Source organism: Erpetoichthys calabaricus, chromosome 4 (assembly GCF_900747795.2).
Source record: "Erpetoichthys calabaricus chromosome 4, fErpCal1.3, whole genome shotgun sequence".
NCBI lineage: Eukaryota > Metazoa > Chordata > Cladistia > Polypteriformes > Polypteridae > Erpetoichthys > Erpetoichthys calabaricus.
In genome coordinates, this window is record NC_041397.2 from 37,549,393 (window position 1) to 37,570,217 (window position 20,825).

At 36.5% G+C, this 20,825-nt stretch overlaps 2 protein-coding genes across 2 annotated transcripts in view; one reads left to right on the forward strand and one right to left on the reverse strand.

The window, feature by feature from the left end:
• LOC114650991 (olfactory receptor 6N1-like) overlaps window positions 1-20,825 on the reverse strand; it is a 93,308-nt gene that overhangs the window by 61,751 nt on the left and 10,732 nt on the right. The window lies entirely within an intron of this gene.
• On the forward strand, window positions 13,959-15,118 carry LOC114650990 (olfactory receptor 146-like). The gene has a single exon (XM_028800944.2). It carries the CDS (start codon window positions 14,100-14,102, stop codon window positions 15,075-15,077), a length of 978 nt encoding a protein of 325 aa, XP_028656777.2. The 5' UTR covers window positions 13,959-14,099; the 3' UTR covers window positions 15,078-15,118.

The window sequence follows — 20,825 nt, forward strand, 5'->3', positions numbered from 1 at the left end:
GAGTGTCTGGGCTTATGAGTGTCCTGGATAAAAATCAAGATCCAGGCCTTTAATGATTTCTTGGGCAAAGTCATCAGCTGTGTGTCTGTCTGCGGTGAGAGTCTCAACTTCGTTGAAAGGTTTGCTTACCTTAGAAGCGATATTCATGTCTCTGGTGATTCTTTCTATGAAGTCAGTAGATGTACTGGGAATGCATGGGGGGTCATGAGGTGGCTGGAAAGGGGTGTGTGATATGTGTGCAAAAGGATGAAGGTCCAAGTCTTTACAGTCCTGGTGATTCCTGTTTTTCTATATGGCTATGAGACATGGATGACCGTGACCTGAGACGAAGACTGGACTCCTTCAGTACTGTGTCTCTTCATAGAATCCTTGGGTACCGCTGGTTTGACTTCGTGTTGAACAAGCAGTTGCTCACAGAGTCCTGAATGAGGCACATTACCTGCATTGTGAGGGAGCATCCTTAACCGCGCTATGGCCATGTGGCATGATTCCCTGAGGGTGTTACTGCTTGCATTGAGACCCAAGCTGCTAGACCAGGCCAAGGGGATGCCCATGTAACATCTGGCTGTGGCAGACAGATAGTCATTTCCAGAGGGTGGGTCTGGGCTGCGTGTCTCGTGTTGGGGTTGCTAACTGGGGTCCTAAACTGTTTTGTTGTGCAGTGGGTGCAACAATATTCTGTACCAGTGCTTGCTCCCCAGCTTGACCTGACCTGAACTATATATTCTAGGAAACAATTCTTGTTCCAATATGCAAATGCAGTTGATTCCCAATTAACTATGAGACTGTGCCACCTAAGCTGTGAATACCTTGAAAGAAAATGAATTTGTGATGAGGAAAATATACTAAGGTGAGTTTATATATTTCATAAATTCTGAATCAAACAGTTTAGATTTTAACTTTATGTTTGTAAGGAATTTCTTTAGATTATATTGACAAGAAACAAATAGAAAAAATTTATCTGCATTGGCAGAATCCACGAATGTAAATTCTATTTTTTTTTTTTGAGGTTGGAAATACTTATATTAACACAGCAGCACAGTGTGTCACCTTCTTTCCCTGTAACACAAGTGAATTATATGTTCTTGTTATGGTCTTAGCAAAACAGGTCTTTACTGACTGGTTTGACTTTGTTATTTTCAGGGATATTAAGAACAGAACTAAATTCTCGTAGATAACTTTACAAACTATCATAGCACACATGCTTACTGTCACCAAAGCTGCTCTTCCATGCCAGAAGTTTACTGAGTAAAAGTCAGACTATAAATATTATTTTTCAGTTTTTCTGTTGCAAAGGAACTGGGTTGTACTTCAACTAATAATTTAGATCTATTTAAGAAGTCTATATTTGTATCACCCAAATAATATTTTAGGAAAAGGATCTTTGATTACTCTTAATTTCTGTACTGCAACACCCAGATTCTCTTGTAAAGCACAAAGCTCAACCATGAACTATTGAACAACAGTGGTCAATTCTAAGATGTACACCTAGTCATTTCTTACTATGTTTTGCAAGGCTGCTGATTTTGAATTTAGTTATTGAATTTTTCTCTATTTTTTTGAAGGTTTGAACTAAGATGTCTAACCTTTCAGCTAAACAGTGGAGTGTGTAGCTAAGGAAGAAACATTAGATGTCAAAATTCCTTCTGGTTACTGAAGGGCAACAGGCCTTCGAAATGAACATGTTGTCCTTCACAGAGCAGGCAGTTGAGAAGCTACCTTGGGGAAGTAGCCCCTTAAGAGCAGCAAAAGTTCTTTGTGTCAGTATATAGAGACAGAGAAAAAATTCTTGCTTGGTGTCCCTGGAACAAATGTATGCTGATGTAGGGTGAACCCTGACCCTTCAAGTGCCTTCAGAAAGTGACAGGAAGTGACCCAAGGTTGGAGATACAAGTCTGTAAAGTTCTGGATGATGTCTCAACTTTTGTATGATTAGAGATCAGTATCTGGGAGGGACAGAAAGAGAGAATAATATAAGAAGGAAAGTGATTTAAGTGGTGCCATGGCAGGCACAAAAGTGAACCATCTGTATGGGCAAACCAAGACAGGCTGCTTTTTCATTTTTGTTAATGTGTGCTATGTTCCATAATCTTTGAAGTTTATAATTTAAAATAAAGGTGTGTTTGCAATGTTACCTTTTCCTCCAGTGTTTTGTTTCTCGGTGTGGCTAACTTCAGCAGCAGTCCCACTTACCTCACTAGCCAGTGCCGGCTGTAGCTTTTTTGCTTCCCTAGCCAAAAGTGAAAATGTTGTTCCAAATCCACGCAGTTTTCAAGGCAATTACTTTACATATTGTCGCAAGGAAGAGCTTGATGTTTAACACAAGTCATACTTGGATGGCAGATCAAAGAGCAATGGGGTTGTCATGAAAATGTAGTCTCCCCAGAAAATATGGTAGAGTTGGTCAAGACACTATCTTCAAAAATTACAGACAAACTATGCATCCCAAATGATATTCTACAGCAGAACACTTACTTTAGTGACAAAGGTTTTCTTTTTTTCCCATCTTTAAGAGCATCATTTGTATGATCATTTTGATTTAACAAGATCAGGAAATTTAACTTTCTGTGCAAAAAAAAAAAAAACTTTCGGTAACAATTACTGTATATGAGTATGACTGTGTAATCAGTAAACATTCAAATATTCACAATCTGGAAGCTACCAGTCAATTTAATGTGAGCTTTAATCTTGCACAATTGCTCACAGAACCACATCTACATGATTTAAATCACTCAAGAATTTAGAGGACAGAGGTGACGCACAATAATTTTAGGCTAATGAACCAAAACATTGACAGCTGTAAAGTTAATAACATTATAAAGTATATTTGCAAAGATTAATTTTCTCACAAGATAGAAGACTTCTGTCTTATGGAGCCAAGTGTCAGCTGTTTTGGCCTTTAATATCTGGATTTGTTTTTTATTTCCTTTGTGTTTTGGCACTCATGGAGTTGTTTGTTCATAATATCATCTGCCAAGATTGTGCAGCTTTTGTTTGTTTTATAATTTTACTTTTGTCACAGATGGGTGATTGCCTGCACAATTGTGTAGATTTTTATTTTTTCATGGGTGCCACCATGTATTTGTTAGAACAATTTCCACCATATTATGCTTTGACTAGCTTTGTAATCAAGTTGAAGTTTTGATTACAAGGTTGGTTCCTGAGTGGTATGCCTTCTCTCTCGTATCTGTAAGTTTTTGTGACTGTGAATAGCTAATTTAACCAACCCGTGATCTGATAGACGAAAATGTATTTCTGTTAGAACTGTGTTTAGCTCTCAATGAATAAAAATGTATGGTCAGGTTTACTGGGGCTCTGCATATTACAAAAAAGACAGCAGTGCGTGAGAAAGTCCAAAGAAGAGAGACTAGGCTGATTCTATAAATGTAAGTATGAGTAGTGGAGAAAGATGGAAAGAGCTGAACATTTTTCCTTTAAGCAAACAGAGATTAAGAGGCAAAAGTATAAAAGAAATTAGTACAGTGAATCACACTTATTAATTTAAATTCAGTTTTACAAGTACATGGGGATATAGATGGAAACTTGTTAAGGGTAGATTTTATTCAAAATTAGAACATTTTTCTTCACACAGAATAAAAAAACACATCGATTACATTAGCAGTACTGTGGTACATTTGATACTTTTAAAGCTCGACCTGAAGTTATTTTGGAAAAAGTATTAAAATAGGATTCTTGTGCTTTACTGGGCTGAATGGCCTGTTCTCGTAACAAATTGTTCAAACTTCTAATAAAACACAATGTTTGTGAAAATGATAAGTAATGATTGTATTATCAAAGAGAAGATCTATTTCTCATAAAGATGAACATTTTAAAAAAATGACTACCTATTTGTATCGTTAATATTACATAAGTAAATTATAGTATTTCTGCAGGACTCAAATTTAGCTATCTTTATTATATACATTAATATTAGGAAGATGAACAACTTCCTGTGGGGATGGGTTGTTTAATGACATGTGACAGGCCCTGACCCTCCTTTTGTGAAACTATGACTGTATAAAGACTGATACCTCGTGTACCTATTACAGCACACTGATTTCACTAATATTCTGTATTTAGTGTTACTTGCATCTGCTTCAGATGTATTCAATTACTGTTATTTAGTTCTCATCTGAATGTTTTCTATTTATTGGATAACACTTGTAATATAAGTTGCTGTACAGATTGTTAAATTAGACTACATCCAGTCCACATCTTCAGACTCTGAAAGTGAATACTTTTTGTACATGATTTTTTTTAGTTTATGTTACAATAATTAACCTAACTTCAAAGCACTTTAGATTACTGTAAAATGCATCTTAAGCAAATACAGTATTTATTCTTATGCTATTTAAACAGCAGAAATAAATTACTGTATAGTTAGAGTCATTGACCAGAACTGTGCACCCTTAACATATAATTTTAAAACAATGTGCAAATTTCACTTTTAATAAAATTGGTAATTTTACTAAAATATATTCATGTACATATTATAATTTAATATATTATGAAGCATTTTTAAAACAGCCTAATAATAATCTTTTAAAACTGATTACATTTCAGATAAAGTTCCTTATATAATATATTATCAAAAAACACAACTATTATTTTTTTCTAAAATTTATATAGCAATATTCAGTAAAGCAGTTTTAAAGTAACATCTTTAATTATTATTTACAAACAGAACCTTATGCCATAATAAAACTATGAAAATGCATTACTCCATCTTGTTTTAATTTAAAAAGATATAAAAAGCTTCTTAGAATAATGCATTTTTTAATAATAGTTTAAGAGTTTAATTAAACATTTCCATTTTATTTCCACAGTCAAACATAACATATAGGAAAGCGGTACTTTAAGAGCCAGAAGTGTATTTTTCTTTTGTCCCCGTTAAAAATGATGTATTACATACAATACATAATAGTACTGCAAACAACAATACAGATGAAGAGGTTTAATCTTTTATGCAGATTTTAGTTTTACATTACATGAAATGCATATAATAAAGTAACATTTCTAGGTTATGTTAGAACATATGCAGTGCACATTTCATTTTCAAATATATCAAATAACTACATAAATTAGACATACCTAAGTACAGTATTATTTTATGGGACTAATTACACTCCTGAAAAACATTTTCTTGATTTGTTCTGTAATTTCATTTGTTTTGAGTGTGTATACAATTGGATTAAGCAGTGGGGGCAATGTGGCAGACAGGGATGTGTTAAGAATTCTAGCATCAGTATCAATTTTGTCATTTGCCCATATTATTATGAAATACATCAGTAAAAGAGGCAGATAAAATATGGCCACTAATATTAAATGAGTAGTGCAGGTTTTGAAAGTTTTTAATCTTCCACTGGCCGATGCTATTTTTAGGACTGCTGCTATAATGCATGTATATGTTATTATGATAAAAATTAATGGAATGACTATCATTATTGCTATAAAAATATAAGACGTTGTGCGATTTGCCGAATTATCATTGCAGGCTAGGACATACATAGGCCCATGATCACAAAAGTAGCTGTTAATAATAACTGACTTACAAAATGATAGCCGTGTCATGAAAATAACAGCTGTAATTACACACATAAAAGCAACCATCCATGTAATTCCAATAATTAAAATCATTCTCTTATTTGTGTGAATACTACTACAGTGAAGAGGAAAACATATAGCCATCAATCGGTCATAAGCAAGAACAGCAAGAGAAATTGATTCCATTGCGCAAAAGTAATGTACAAAAAAGAGTTGAGCTAAGCATGCTTCATATGGAATAAAATTAAAATTAAAAGCAAATGATAGTACATATCTTGGAATAAATGAGCTGCTGTAACTGATATCAACTACTGAAAGCATAAAAACTGCAATATACTTTGGTGTATGCAGATTTTCTGCATATACAATAACTGTCATTAAAAGAATATTTGCCATTATAGTTCCAAGATAAGCCACAGACAAAAACAAATAGTAATACTGAACATTTTGAAGAGACTGAAATCCACTAATGTAAAATCCCAAAGGTTTAACAAATGTACTGTTGAGTCTAGCTGCAGTAGTTGAAACCTGGGTATTCATTATGAATATTCACATTGAATCTTTTGATTACCTTTGAAGTAAATTAGTTATGATTTATATTGTTTTAGTAAATATTAAGTTTACTGTAAAAAGTAAATTGAAATATTACAGGATTAATAAACCTTAATTAGAATTAAACACAGTCTTCTTTGTTAATTTCATAATTGTTTAAAATCCATAGGCAACAGAATATTCTCAAACTAAAATTCTCAGATCCGCTTAATCCCATACAAGGTTGTTGTAGCCTCAAAGTAAAAATATTACTGTGTTATCTTCTAAAAAGACAGCATGTATATTAACTGTACACTGCATCTACTACTACTGACTCCAATTTTTAAGATTTATCTTTTAGTGTTTTTATCTTGAATGTGTTATCCAGTTTACAAGTGATGCTGTCTAGGAGGACTTCATTAAAAATGCAAAAGCCCAATGGGTCACTGAAGTGTCAGGATAATTAAAGGATGGTCTGAGCAAATCCTGATGTGGTTAATTCACAAGAGCCTGTCGTTAAAAAGGATATTTAGAAAAGATAGCCTTCAATTAAATAAATTTAAGTACAGAACTTTATATTCTCTCCCATAGCTCAGAATTGCATTATGAAGGATTACAAATAAATGAGTAAATAGATAGATGTTATCTAGTCTGAATAATCTGAAATAAGACTGCAATAATGATTGTCAAGAAACTGATTGTCAATAAATTACAACAAAAGTATCCATTTTATAATAATGATATAAATACAGTTTATTACATTTCTTACTCTGAAATACATATTAACGAAAGGTCATTCAAGGAAAATAGACAAATCTTTACTTAGTATATAAGGATTTTTATTATCCAATTAATAAACTTTAACAATAAATTGTATTTTAAGGCAAAAGTGTGATTTTTGTGTAATTTATCTATGGCATACTGGTGTGGGAGACCTCTGTTTCACGTTCCAGCCAGCACATTAGATGCTAAAAACATCGTAACTCCATTGTAAGATCGGCTGTTAATTTGGGAGTGGTTCTCAAAGTACATCGTAACTAAAGTAGCGTGTTAAATCACTAAAGTAGCATGTTAAATCCTTCATAATCTATGTGCTTCCCAACCCAGCTGTTAATTGCAAAGTGTTTAATTGCTAAGGGCTTCTGTTTTCATTGACCTCAGACATAAGTAGTGGTCGTCACACAGAGTATACTAAATTCACATTATGACAGCTCCGTGAAAATTTGGAGTTTGCATGTTCTCCCCATCTCTGAGCTCCAGGTTCTCCGGTTTCCTCTCACAGTCCAAAGACCTTCAGGTTAGGAGGATTGGTGATGTTAAGTTGGCCCTAGTGTGTCTGTGTTATTCACCCTGCAATGGACTGCCCAGGAATTAGTTATACCTTGCATTCTATGCTTACTGAGATAGGTTCAGGATGAAGAAAGTATAGAAAATGGATGCATGGATATTCCAATGTATTTCAGAAGTAAACACGCAGTGAACTGTCCAACGGAGAGTGAGGATTTTAAATATAAAATGGGATTTGTTAATTTCACTTAATGACTATGGAAAAATAACAGATTATATAAATTAAATACAGTATACATCAGTGTGTCTGAAAGAGTAAGAAAAGGATGTGATGTCCAGAAATATTCTCCTCGTTGTATTGTCCCACTTTGGTGTTTCTTGCTGTTGGAAGTGCTGCTGCATGCCTTGGTAAACAATAGCAGTTTGCATTCATCAAAAGATTTTTCTTTAGGAAAGTGTGCTTTTATATTATGGCATAGTTGTCATTTTTTGTGTTTGTCTTAAAAACCTCTGTGTCTTATTTTGTGGTTATTTATACTGTTTCTCATATTTGGTTATTAAATAATGTTTACTTAAAATTACATTTCACAAGTATATTTCATTCCTCTGAAGACACAAACAATATCATGTCATGATATTTTTATCATCTGATGGTTTATTAGTTAGTTTGTGCTGCTTTTGTGCAACTATATAATGTTGTATGAGTGCTCATAAAGTGGCTGCTTAAAAATGTTTTCAGAAAAACATGAAAAAGTAGCTTGTATATTATGTCTACACATTGTACAAAACAGCATATTCAAGAAGTGACATCTATGCAACATAAAAATATTATACGGTGCAGTTCACAAGTAGACTTTGTTGCTAAAACTTAGAAACTGGTTATCAAAATTTAATTAATGTAAAATCTCTTCAGAGAATATTTCTGACTCACATTATACATTACCTTAATCAAGAATGTGATGATTTGCAAATCATTTAGTCTCATATTTAATTGAAAATAGAGCATCACAGAAAGGCAGAATCTCTCAGAAGTAAAGATGGAAAGGAGTTCATCATTCTGTGAAAGATTGCACAGGCAAATAGGGCAACAGTTTAAAAATAACAGTCCTTAATGTTAAATTTCAAAAAATGTGGGTTTTTCAAAATATCATTAAAAAATTCACAGAATCTGGAGAAATCTCAAAATGAAAAGGACAAGGTTGAAAACCAATGCTGGATGGCCATGATCTTCATGCCCTCAGGCAGCACTGCATTAATAACAGCATGATTCTGTAGTGGAAATCATTGCATGGGCTCAAGGACACTTTTGAAATCTAAGTTCATTACTGCATCCACAAATGCAAGTTAAAACTCTACTATGCAAAGAAGAAGCCACATACGTGATGTAGAAACACCTGACGCTTTCTCCATGTCCGAGCTTATTTAAGGCGGATTGAGGCAAAATGGAAAACTGTCCTGTGGTCTGATAAATCAAAATTTTTTTTGGAAATCATGGATGCTGGCTAAAGAGGAGAAGGACCATCCAGCTCGTTATCAGCGAACAATTCAAAAGCCAGCCTCCAAGATGGCATGGTGGTGCATTAGTGCATATGGCAGAGGTAGCTTGCACATCTGGGAAGGCACAATTTACTGCAGAATGATATATACAGTGGAACCTCGGTTCACGAACGTCTCGGTACACGTACAACTCGGTTTACGACCAAAAAGTTCGCCAAAGTTTTGCCTCGGTTCACGACCACACACTCGTTATACGAACAAGCCAGGTTCCCTTTCGGTTTGTACATGTTCAGTCTCTCCCTGTGCATTTCCTGTGCAGCGAGCAAGAGAGAGAGCGACACACACACACACAGAGGCAGCGCGAGAGACAGAGGCACACACACAGGCAGCGTGAGACAGAGAGAGAGCTGCACACACACACAGGAGCACGTGCGAGAGAGGCACGCGCACACACACAGGAGCGCTCTAGAGAGACACACACACAGGCGCTCCAGGCTCGCAAAAGAGAGACGCACGCACACACACACAGGCGCAGGAGAGAGAGGCGCACACACACACACAGGAGTGCGCTAAAGAGACACACACACAGGTGCTCCAGGCTCGCAAAACAGAGACGCACACACACACACACACACAGGCACGGGAGAGAGAGGCGTGCACACACACACAGGTGCACGCTAGAGAGACACACACACAGGCGCTCCAGGCTCGCAAAAGAGAGACGCACGCACACACACACAGGTGCGAGAGAGAGCGAGCGAGGGACGCATAAGGTAGAGAAGGCTTGTTTTTGTTTTCAGTTCTATTTACAGTGATCAGTTCGTAGCCTGCATTGTTGCAATGTTACTTTTCTTGGTGGTTTATTAAATTACGGATTTTTCAAATGTTAATTTTTTCCCCTGTGCTTAAAACTCAGTAAAAAATGTGTTTTTAGCGAGCGGTTCCTAGCACTATAGCGCAAACTATTGCAGTGTTAGTTTTCACTGTTGTTAAAGGTTTTCTCAGTGTTATTCAATGTTTTTACATTTTTTTTACCATTACGCTGTGCATTCTATGGTATAATTAACTATATTTGTGCTTAAAAACTAAAAAAAATATATATATACATACAGTTCGTACGGTCTGGAACGGATTAATTATATTTACATACAATCCTATGGGAGAAATTGCTTCGGTTCACGACCAACTCAGTTTACGACCAGAGTTTTGGAACGAATTATGGTCGTGAACCGAGGTTCCACTGTATATATATATATATATATATATATATATATATATATATATATATATATACAGTCGTGGAAAAAGTTTTGAGAATGACACATATTAATTTTCACCAAGTTTTCTGTCTCAGTTTTTATGATGCCAATTTGCATATACTCTTCAATGTTACAAGCAGTGATCAGATGAATTGCAATTAATTGCAAAGTCCCTCTTTCCCATGAAAATGAACTTAATCCCAAAAAACCCATTTCCACTGCTGTTGTGACGAAGGCTTCAGGGTGCCCAAGAAAATCCAGCAAGTGCCAGGATTGGGGCACCACTTGTGAAGAGCTTGCTCAGGAATAGCAGCAGGCAGGTGTGAGTTTATCTGTACGCAAAATGAGGCAAGTACTTTTGGAGGATGGCCTGGTGTCAAGAAGGGCAGCAAAGAAGCCACTTCTCTCCAAGAAAAACATCAGGGACAGACCGATATTCTGCAAAGGGTACAGGGATTGGACTGCTGAGGACTGGAATAAAGTCATTTTCTCTGATGAATCCCCTTTCTGATTGTTTGGGACGTCCAGAAAATAGATAGTAGATCAGTCCTGTGTCATGCTAACAATAAAGCATCCTGAGACTATTCATATGTGGGGTTGTTTCTCAGCCATGGGAGTGGGCTCACTCACAATTTTGACTAAGAACACAGCCATGAATAAAGAATGATACCAAATCATCCTCCGAGAGCAACTTCTTCCAAGCACCCAAGAACAGTTTGGTGACAGACAGTGCCTTGCATGATGGAGCACCGTGCCATTAGGCAAAAGTGATAACTAAGTGGCTCAGGGAAAAAAACATTGAAATTTTGGGTCCATGGCCAGAAAACTCCCCAGACCTTAATCCCATTGAGAACTTGTGGTCAATCCTCAAGAGGCGGGTGGACAAACAAAAAAACCACAAATTCTGACAAACTCCAATCATTGATTATGCAAGAATGGGCTGCCATCAGTCAGGATTTGGTCCAGAAGTTGATTGACAGCATGCCAGGGTGAATTGCAGTGGTCTTGAAATAGAAGGGCCATAAACTTTATGTACTTGTCAATAAAATCCTGTGAAACTTATGAACTTATGTTTGCAATTATACATCAGTTAACCACAGAAACCTCTGACAAAAAATCTAAAAACACCGAAGCAGCAAACTTTATGAAAAACAGTATTTGGGTCATTCTCAAAACTTTTGGCCACGACTGCAGATTTTGGAGCAACATATGCTTCTATCCAGATGATGTCTTTTTCAGGGGAGGCCTTGCTTATTTCAGTGAGACAATGCCAAACTGCATTCTGCACATATTACAACAGCATTGGTCCACAATTAAATAGTCCAGGTGCTAAACTGGCCTGTCTGAATACCAGATATGTCAACCATTGAAAACATTTGTCCCATTATGAAAAAAAAAATGAATAGCTAAAATCCTGTATCATTAAAAAATCAGACATTTCACTTTTAAAACTACAGCAATTGGTCTCCTCAGTTCCCAAACGTTTACAGAATGTTACTAAAGGAAGAGGTAATGCAACACAGTGAACTGTAAATAAGGCCCCATCCCAATTTTTTGAAACATTTTGCTGGCATTGTTCTACATCAGAGTGACAGTGAGGATGCCATTCAGGACAGTGTCAACAATAAATGATCTGTTTCCCTCATCCTTTAGTATATGTCTCAAATTACTGTCCACAGTTGTATTTATACTGTTGGTACACTGTTCAAATTTAAAGCAGAGATTTTGTTAGGGAAATCTAAACATTATTTTATGTTAAATATACTAAGCTACACAAAAGCTACATACAGTGCATCAGGAAAGTATTCACAACGCATCACTTTTTCCACATTTTGTTATGTTACATCCTTATTCCAAAATGGATTAAATTCATTTTTTTCCTCAGAATTCTACACACAACACCCCATAATGACAACGTGAAAAAAGTTTACTTAAGGTTTTTTCAACTTTATTAAAAATAGAAAAATTGAGAAAGCACATGTACATAAGTATTCACAGCCTTTGCCGTGAAGCTCAAAATTGAGCTCAGGTGCATCCTGTTTCCCCTGATCATCTTTGAGATGTTTGTGCAGCTTCATTGGAGTCCACCTGTGGTAAATTCAGTTGACTGGACATGATTTGGAAAGGCACACACCTGTCTATATAAGGTCCCACAGTAGACAGTTCATGTCAGAGCACAAACCAAGCATGAAGTCAAAGGAATTGTCTGTAGACCTCCGAGACAGGATTGTCTCGAGGCACATATCTGGAGAAGGTTACAGAAAAATTTCTGCTGCTTTGAAGGTCCCAATGAGCACAGTGGCCTCCATCATTCGTAAATGGAAGAAGTTCAAAACCACCAGGACTCTTCCTAGACCTGGCTGGCCATCTAAACTGAGCGATCGGGGGAGAAGGGCCTTAGTCAGGGAGGTGACCAAGAACCCGATTGTCACTCTGTCAGAGCTCCAGAGGTCCTCTGTGGAGAGAGGAGAACCTTCCAGAAGGACAAGCATCTCTGCAGCAATCCACCAATCAGGCCTGTATGGTAGAGTGGCCAGACAGAAGCCACTCCTTAGTAAAAGGCACATGGCAGCCCGCCTGGAGTTTGCCAAAAGGCACCTGAAGGACTCTAAGACCATGAGAAAGAAAATTCTCTGGTCTGATGAGACAAAGATTGAACTCTTTGGTCTGAATGCCAGTCATCATGTTTGGAGGAAACCTGGCGCCATCCCTACAGTGAAGCATGGTGGTGGCAGCATCATGCTGTGGGGATGTTTTTCAGCGGCAGGGACTGGGAGACTAGTCAGGATAAAGGGAAAGATGACTGTAGCATTGTACAGAGACATCTTGGATGAAAACCTGCTCCAGAGCGCTCTTGACCTCAGACTGGGGCGATGGTTCATCTTTCAGCAGGACAACCCTAAGCACACAGCCAAGATATCAAAGGAGTGGCTTCAGGACAACTCTGTGAATGTCCTTGAGTGGCCCAGCCAGAGCCCAGACTTGAATCTGATTGAACATCTCTGGAGAGATCTTAAAATGGCTGTGCACCGACGCTTCCCATCCAACCTGATGGAGCTTGAGAGGTGCTGCAAAGAGGAATGGGCGAAACTGGCCAAGGATAGGTGTGCCAAGCTTGTGGCATCATATTCAACAAGACTTGAGGCTGGAATTGCTGCCAAAGGTGCATCGACAAAGTATTGAGCAAAGGCTGTGAATACTTATGTACATGGGATTTCTCAGTTTTTTTATTTTTAATAAATTTATAAAAACCTCAAGTAAACTTTTCTCACGTTGTCATTATGGGGTGTTGTGTGGAGAATTCTGAGGAAAAAAATGAATTTAATCCATTTTGGAATAAGGCTGTAACATAACAAAATGTGGAAAAAGTGATACGCTGTGAATACTTTCTGGATGCACTGTATATTTAATAGTTTCTAAAGTAGAATAATACAAATGCTGAATGTCTTCATATAGCTTGTTTCTGCTTTGCGGAAAAGGGAATAAAGGCTTCCCTTAAGGATTATGTGAAAATTAAAATTTAGCACTTTTATGAATATATTTAGCATCTCATTAGAAATGTTTTCAACCTCATATAAAATAACGCTTCAAAGACGCAGTCTCTGTTGAAGACATACAGGAGCTGCTGAATACAGAGAAATGATGATGTGCTGATTTTAATGAACAAGCTATTGATAGTTTAACAGCACATTTTCTTTGGGTAATTATGATTTACATCCTTAATATTTTAGAATGTTAACATCACTTTTAACATATCAGATGTATACATTCATCCATCAGTTTCTATAACCTGCTTTATGCATTATTGTTTTCCATACTAATCAATATACTGTATTACTCCATTACATATACAAACAGCTTTAAATGCTTTCTATGTTTATTTGAATATTGTGACTTACTTTTAAAATTACTGTAATTTGATTTAATTATTCTGTACCTTTTTTATAGTCACTTGAAATAAAAAGCAAGACTCTATCTGCAATGAATTTCCAAGGTACAATACGTCTGGCAAATAATACATTGATGCACCCAGAAATGTTTTACATAAGTGGTTTTTATGACATGCCCTTTGCAAACTATTATTATATGTTCTTGCTGGTTCTCTATATTTTTACTGTGTTTTTTAATGGTTTTGTTATTTTGTTAATATATTTGGAGCAAACGTTTCATAATCCCAAGTACATTGCTGTTTGTCACTTAGCCTTAGTGGATTTATGTACAACTACTTCCCTCACTCCTAAACTAATAGATACTTTTCTGTTCAACTCCAATTTTATCACATATAACGCATGTCTAGCTAACATGTTTTTTGTTCATTTCTTTACTTCAGTGCAGTCACTTTCCCTTGTAATGTTAGCTTACGACCGATTTATCGCTATATGTTTACCTTTACATTATCACAGCATTAATACCAACAGCAGGATGATGTTAATTATACTCTCATTTTGGCTGCTAACAGTGGGCACATCATCTATAAGTGTTCTCCTAATTACAAGACTCAGCTTCTGCAAGTCCACAGTGGTGAACAGTTTTTTTTGTGATAATGGACCGGTGTTCCGCTTAGCCTGTAATGATGTTTACCCAAATCTCATAATGGGCTTTATAAGTATAGCATTGTTTCTTTTTATGCCACTGATGATCATTCTGATTTCATACATTGCCATTGGAATCACACTGTTAAAAATTTCAAAAGCAGAAGGAAGGCACAAAGCAATAAAAACATGTACATCGCACATCATGCTGGTGGCAATGTATTACATTCCACTGGCTTATACGTATTTTGCAGGACAGTTTGCCAGTATCAGTTACAATACTAGAATTCTAAATAACACATTGTGTACAACAATTCCACCAATGATGAACCCTGTAATTTATACACTAAAAACCGAAGAGATGATGGATTTATTAAAACAAATGTTACGAAAGAAGAAAGTAAAGACTAGAAGGAGTAATAAATAAATAATTTCTACCCCATTTGTTGCATTATTGCATGAATATACTGCAAGAAAAAAATACTATCCATCAGCTTACTGAACCTAAAGCAATTGAACCAATGTTGTAATTTTCAGTGAATGGCTGTAATACTTAATGATTTTGTTACAATCTATTTAATTCCTATTTTTGTTAACCGTTAAAATTAATATCCTGATTACTTCAGTACAGCCAAATATTTTATTGTGCTTATTATTATTGCTTTTCTATTTTTAATGCTTGATTAAATAAATTGTTAATAATTTTGTGTTTTTTTTACATACTGTAAATGGGATTCACCAATTGCATAAAAATGTCAACTGTTTGTTAAAGACTTTAAAATAATTGGAAAAATAGATGCTTTTGTCTCATTTACTTGATTGAGTGATTTGCACATTTTCTTTAGGTAAAAATTATACAGCAAAGATGAAAGAACATGAAAATTAATATTTGGAATAATTATTTTGACTGATTGCACAATGAATGTTTAAATGAAGCAACAAACAACACACTGTACATACTGTACACAGATTTCCACAGCTTGAATGTTAAGGAAACCAGTTCCACCCCCTTTATTCCATATTTGTACATTTCAAAATTTGAAAAAAGGAAGGTTAATGCAAGGTTTAGCAAATCCTGGGTGTCATATTTTTTAATATATGATTTTTCTGCTGAAGGTAAGACTGTCAGCGAAGAAAGCAGTTTTTCTAAAATTAAATGTCTTCTGATAACAGATAAATGGGTAGCAATTACTAATAATTTCATTTAAAAACATTTAGAAACCTGGACAATGGATGGATATTTTTAGGTTCTGCAAAAAAGGTTTTACAAGTAATGAATAAGTGATATTTATAGATTTAAAAGTCTATTTACAGTAAGGAGACTGTGGAAGATTGTGGGTTCGCTTCCCGGTTCCTCCCTGTGTGGATAGCGCTTTGAGTACTGAGAAAAGCGCTATATAAATGTAATGAATTATTATTATTATTATTATTATAAATTCATTCAATGTTAAAAGCCAGGCAAAAACATTAAGTAGCCAGTTTTCTAAACAACTCAAACAGTAGTTGTGTATGATAAATAAAAATGGTGTAACTGGACTTCAATCAACACATTAATGAAGTCATGAATCCATTACATATTACTGAACCGTTTCCTAAAATGAATATTGTGTTACTCATTGGTAACAATGTTTTATTAGTCATTTGTTAAATCTTTTGTAAATGTTTTAAAATACATGATATGTGAATTATTATGCAATGGAATTCATATCTATTTGAGTGTACATGAACTAATAATCACTTCAGCATTATTTAATGTTAATGATTTGCTAATAAACGTTATTATGAAGTGTGACAGAGTAACGTATATTATTAAAACAATAATAGGTTTTTCATGCCAGAATTTAAATAATTAACAATAGCAGCCCCAGTTAACCTACCATTGTTTACACAATAAGACATGACCATAATAAACAAATTATTATTTAATCGAATTCATATCTATTTAAGTGTCTGTGAACAAATAATCATTTTAGAATTATTTAATGTTCATTAATGATTTTTTAATACATGTTATTATGAAGTATGACAGAGAAATGCATATCATAGAACAATAATATGTTTTTCATGCCAGAATGTAAATAATAAAAATTAGAACCACTGGTTAACCTACCATTTCTTAAATAGTAAAAATCATTCATTAAAATCAATTCCATTCAGATAATTTGTGTATAGCACTCTTCAGTGAGTGCAGATGCAGAGCACTTTGATATGTTCACAGGGCAAATTGTTACAGAATGAATACACATAAAGACACAGAATTGTTTAAACAGACAGGACCCAAAGTGGTTTGAAACTGACTAACATACATGGAGCCCAACAATATCTATCCATTAATTAATTGTTAAATTAGGAACATCAGAAACTGTCAAATGAACAGACAGGAGCTGTAAAAAGGTTTGGGCAGCCTCCTGTATACTTGAAGCCCGGCTGCAAATTTGAGAATTGAAAGTACAATAGTACAGATTTGAGTCCACAACAGAACTGCCTGGATGAGGCAAAGATGGCGGCTTTAAGGGATGGCAGAGGAAGTGACGTCATCAAGGCCAGAAGGAATTTCCTGTAACTGGTCTGCAGTGGAAAGAGAGAAAGGATTAGTGCACCTCACCACCCCTTGGTCTGGCGTGGGGGCATTCGAGCCCTTTAGCCCTGGCATGGTACCTTAATCTGTTTTATTATATGCTGTCACTGAACCTAGACAAATTAATTTTATACAAAATATTTAATGAGAACAGCTGTATGAGATTCAAAAACACGTAGGGATTCTGAGTAATAAGAAAGGTAAGGAACACACTTGTCAAATTCATGCCTGATAGTATGGTTGGCCATCAATAACACCCCTGCTGGTATTCTTCTCATTATAAGTTTTTGTTGCTTAGAGGAAGTGAGGAAATACATGAACTAATGGCTATGTCACAGTTAAACTAGTGAGCAGATAGAAATAACAGCATAAATAAAGTTAATTCAAGTGGAAGAATCCACTTCATATATACAGAAAGAGCAGGAGAACCAGTACAAATCAAACATTTTATAAATTTTATTACAGCATGGTAGTTGCAGTCTGATATCAAGAAAATGGAGAATACCATTCACAGAAAATATGTTTAATCTAAAATGTAAGGGGAGTGTGAATCATACCTGTTATTCAAAGAAAAATAAGAAATAAAATGATGTTTGTTATCTACTTTTGATGTAACAGCATGAAATAGAACATATACAATATTAAGAAAATTACAAAAACAGAAACAGACCTAGAGGCACTTATTAACTCTTTTAAATTTGAAATTCGTATTCCTACTGCGAAAATTTCAGAAATATATTGTGACCAAGACTGTGTTTTTCCTGTAACACTTAAGATTGTGAACTTATCAGCACATACGAAAGAGGTCAAGTTGGTTAAACAACACAAGAACTTTAGCTAGCAACACTCTCACAAGGCATAGCCATATCAGGCTCACAAGGCACGTATAGTTATGCTGTTCCCTGAATAAATGTATTATCCTCAGAGAAACACATCCGTAATTTTTACCTTTCTGTATCTGAGAAAGAAAGAGTTTATTGTTATTTCTCATGAAATTGCTGTCTGTTACAGACCAACTGCTAAATACCCAGCTATCTCAACAACAGTTTTGATAATCTTTGTTTTTTATGCACGGGTGATACCATCACTGACCCTTAATAGACAATTATGCCAATTACCAGTACACTATGTTTGATCTCCTTGCAATAAAAACAGTTGCTTTTGTCTTACAATAAATTTCAATGCTTAGATAATAAACTTTAGTGAGTGTTGTTACTCTCTGATACTGCAACTGAGACGCTTATTCACCTCGCGACTTGACTATTGCAATGCATTGTTTGGTATCCCTGCTCGGAGTCTAAACAAATTATAATATGTACAAAATTCAACAGCAAGACTGGTTACCAACTTTAAACCCTGGGAGCATATTACTCCTCAGGTCAGGTCAGTTTGGGAAGCATGCACTGGTACAGCACATTGCCGCACCAACGACATGATGAAACAGTTCTGGTTCCTGGTTGGCAACCCCCCAGGCAGACATGCGGTCCAGTTCCACGCTCCAGAAATGACCCTCTATCAATCGTGCCAGGTGTTACGTGGATGTCCCCTTGGCCTGGTCCAGCCACTCGGGTCCTCAACAATAAGTATCCTGCGAGCCGGATAACCCTCTGGGAATTGCGTCACATGGCCGTAGTTCCGTAACTGATGCTCCCTTACAATGCAGGCAATATGCCTTATTTGGGACTCCAAGTGAAACCGCTCATTCGGCACAAGTCAAACCCGCAGTACCCAAGGATTCTCCAAAGTGACACAGTACTGAAGGAGTCCAGTCTTCATCTTAGGTAACTGGATAGCATCTATGTCTCACAACCATATAGCAAGACAGGAAGCACCGGGACTCTAAAGACTTAGACCTTAATCCTTTTGCATAGATAACGGGAGTGTCAAACTCCCCTTTCCAGTGACCTCATGACCCCCCATGCTCTCCCAATTCATTTACTGACTTCATAAGAAGAGACACCAGAGGCATGAATGTCACTGCCGAGGTAAGTAAACCTCTGGACAAGGTCAACACTCTCTCCGCAGACAGACACACTGCTGATGGCTGTGACTAAGAGGTCATTAAAGGGCCTGGACCTTGGTTTTTATCCAAGACACTTCCAAGCCCAGACACTCAGACTCTGCGCGCTCAGTCTCTCAAGAGCCTCGATCAGAGCCTCCATTGACTCCGTGAAGATCACAGCATTGTCAACAAAGTCAAGATCAGTGAATCTTTCTGGACCCCACGACCTTGTCCAACACCCAGTCCAGGCAAGCACTGAAGAGAGTAACAGCAAGAACACATCCCTGATGAACGCTAGGATCAACTGGGAAAATCACAGAGGTTCTGTCTCCACTCTACACAGCACTAACAGCACCAGTGTACAGGCTGGCCATGGTATCCAGCAACCCTGAGGTGATCCTGCGAAGTCTAAGAATGTCCCACATGGTAGCTTGATCAACTGAGTCAAACATTGACAAAGGCTGCAAAGACACTCTGCCAATATTCGCGTCTGCATTCCATGAGAACCCTCAGTGCCAGGATGCGGTCAATGGTAGACTTCTTAGGCGTAAAAACCAGAATGCTCTGGTTTCTGGTAGGTATTCTCCCAAATGGAAGCAAAGATTGCATGCAATGTTAGGAGGACAGCCTTATCACCAACCTGGAGAAGTTCACCCTGGATACCACTGATCCCTGCACCCTTCCCTACCCTCAGCTGGTTCACCACCTGTGCAATCTCAGCAAGATTGGGTGATTCACAGCTAATTGGAGGATCCAACATCCTAGTCGGAGGATCACTTTATAATGGGTTGCTCTGATTGCTGTCATACTCAGGGAATAGCTGTTCCTGTCGCAGATCGGCTCCTTCTGATGGTGTCCGATGTTTCTCCTTTCAACAAGCGACTTAGATTACGGCACTCTCTGGGTGCCTTGTCTGTTGTCTCAAGTGTTTGCTCTGACTGTGGTGAGTGATGTCTCTGTGAGGGAGACATTTTTTTCACAACTCCTCTGGTCATTGGTGACTTCAATGCAATACTGTACCAATATATATTGAGTGATTTTTTCTTTTTGTTTGTGAGGTTTTCAAACACACCTTATTGTTTTTTCGGTTTAATCCGAGTGCATTATTTTTTTTCTTCAAATTTCAAAAAAAATGTAATGTCTGACATGCATAATAAATGGGCAGCTTCAGGGCTCTGAGTATGTGAGGGCACTGTTGGTAACATTTTCTTGTCTATTGCCTATTGATGATTCTTCCTCTACCCCTGGGCCAGAAGTTCCACCCCAGACTACATATAAAGCAACTCAAAGCCAGAACACAGCATTTATTTTGGAATCTGTGACCAAATATGACACAACTTCACATCGGAAATGACTCCCTACTTTGTGAAAACTGGTCTTGAAGACCCAAGTAGTCATATTCAGCTATTATTATTATAACTTGTTTCCCTTTTTTCTTGTTCATTATATAGGATACACCAACACTTCATCCCCTCTTTTTCATTCTTATTACTAAGTACATACTTAGTACACACTCTATACAATATATATTTTCATGCATACGCATGTGGTATAGCGGGTCCACAGCTCCCATTCAAAAGACCCGTTAAAAATAA

Bases quoted from the DNA above. Each gene is read 5' to 3' on its own strand.
- LOC114650990 (XM_028800944.2), top strand. From the start codon at position 14,100: ATGAATTTCCAAGGTACAATACGTCTGGCAAATAATACATTGATGCAC.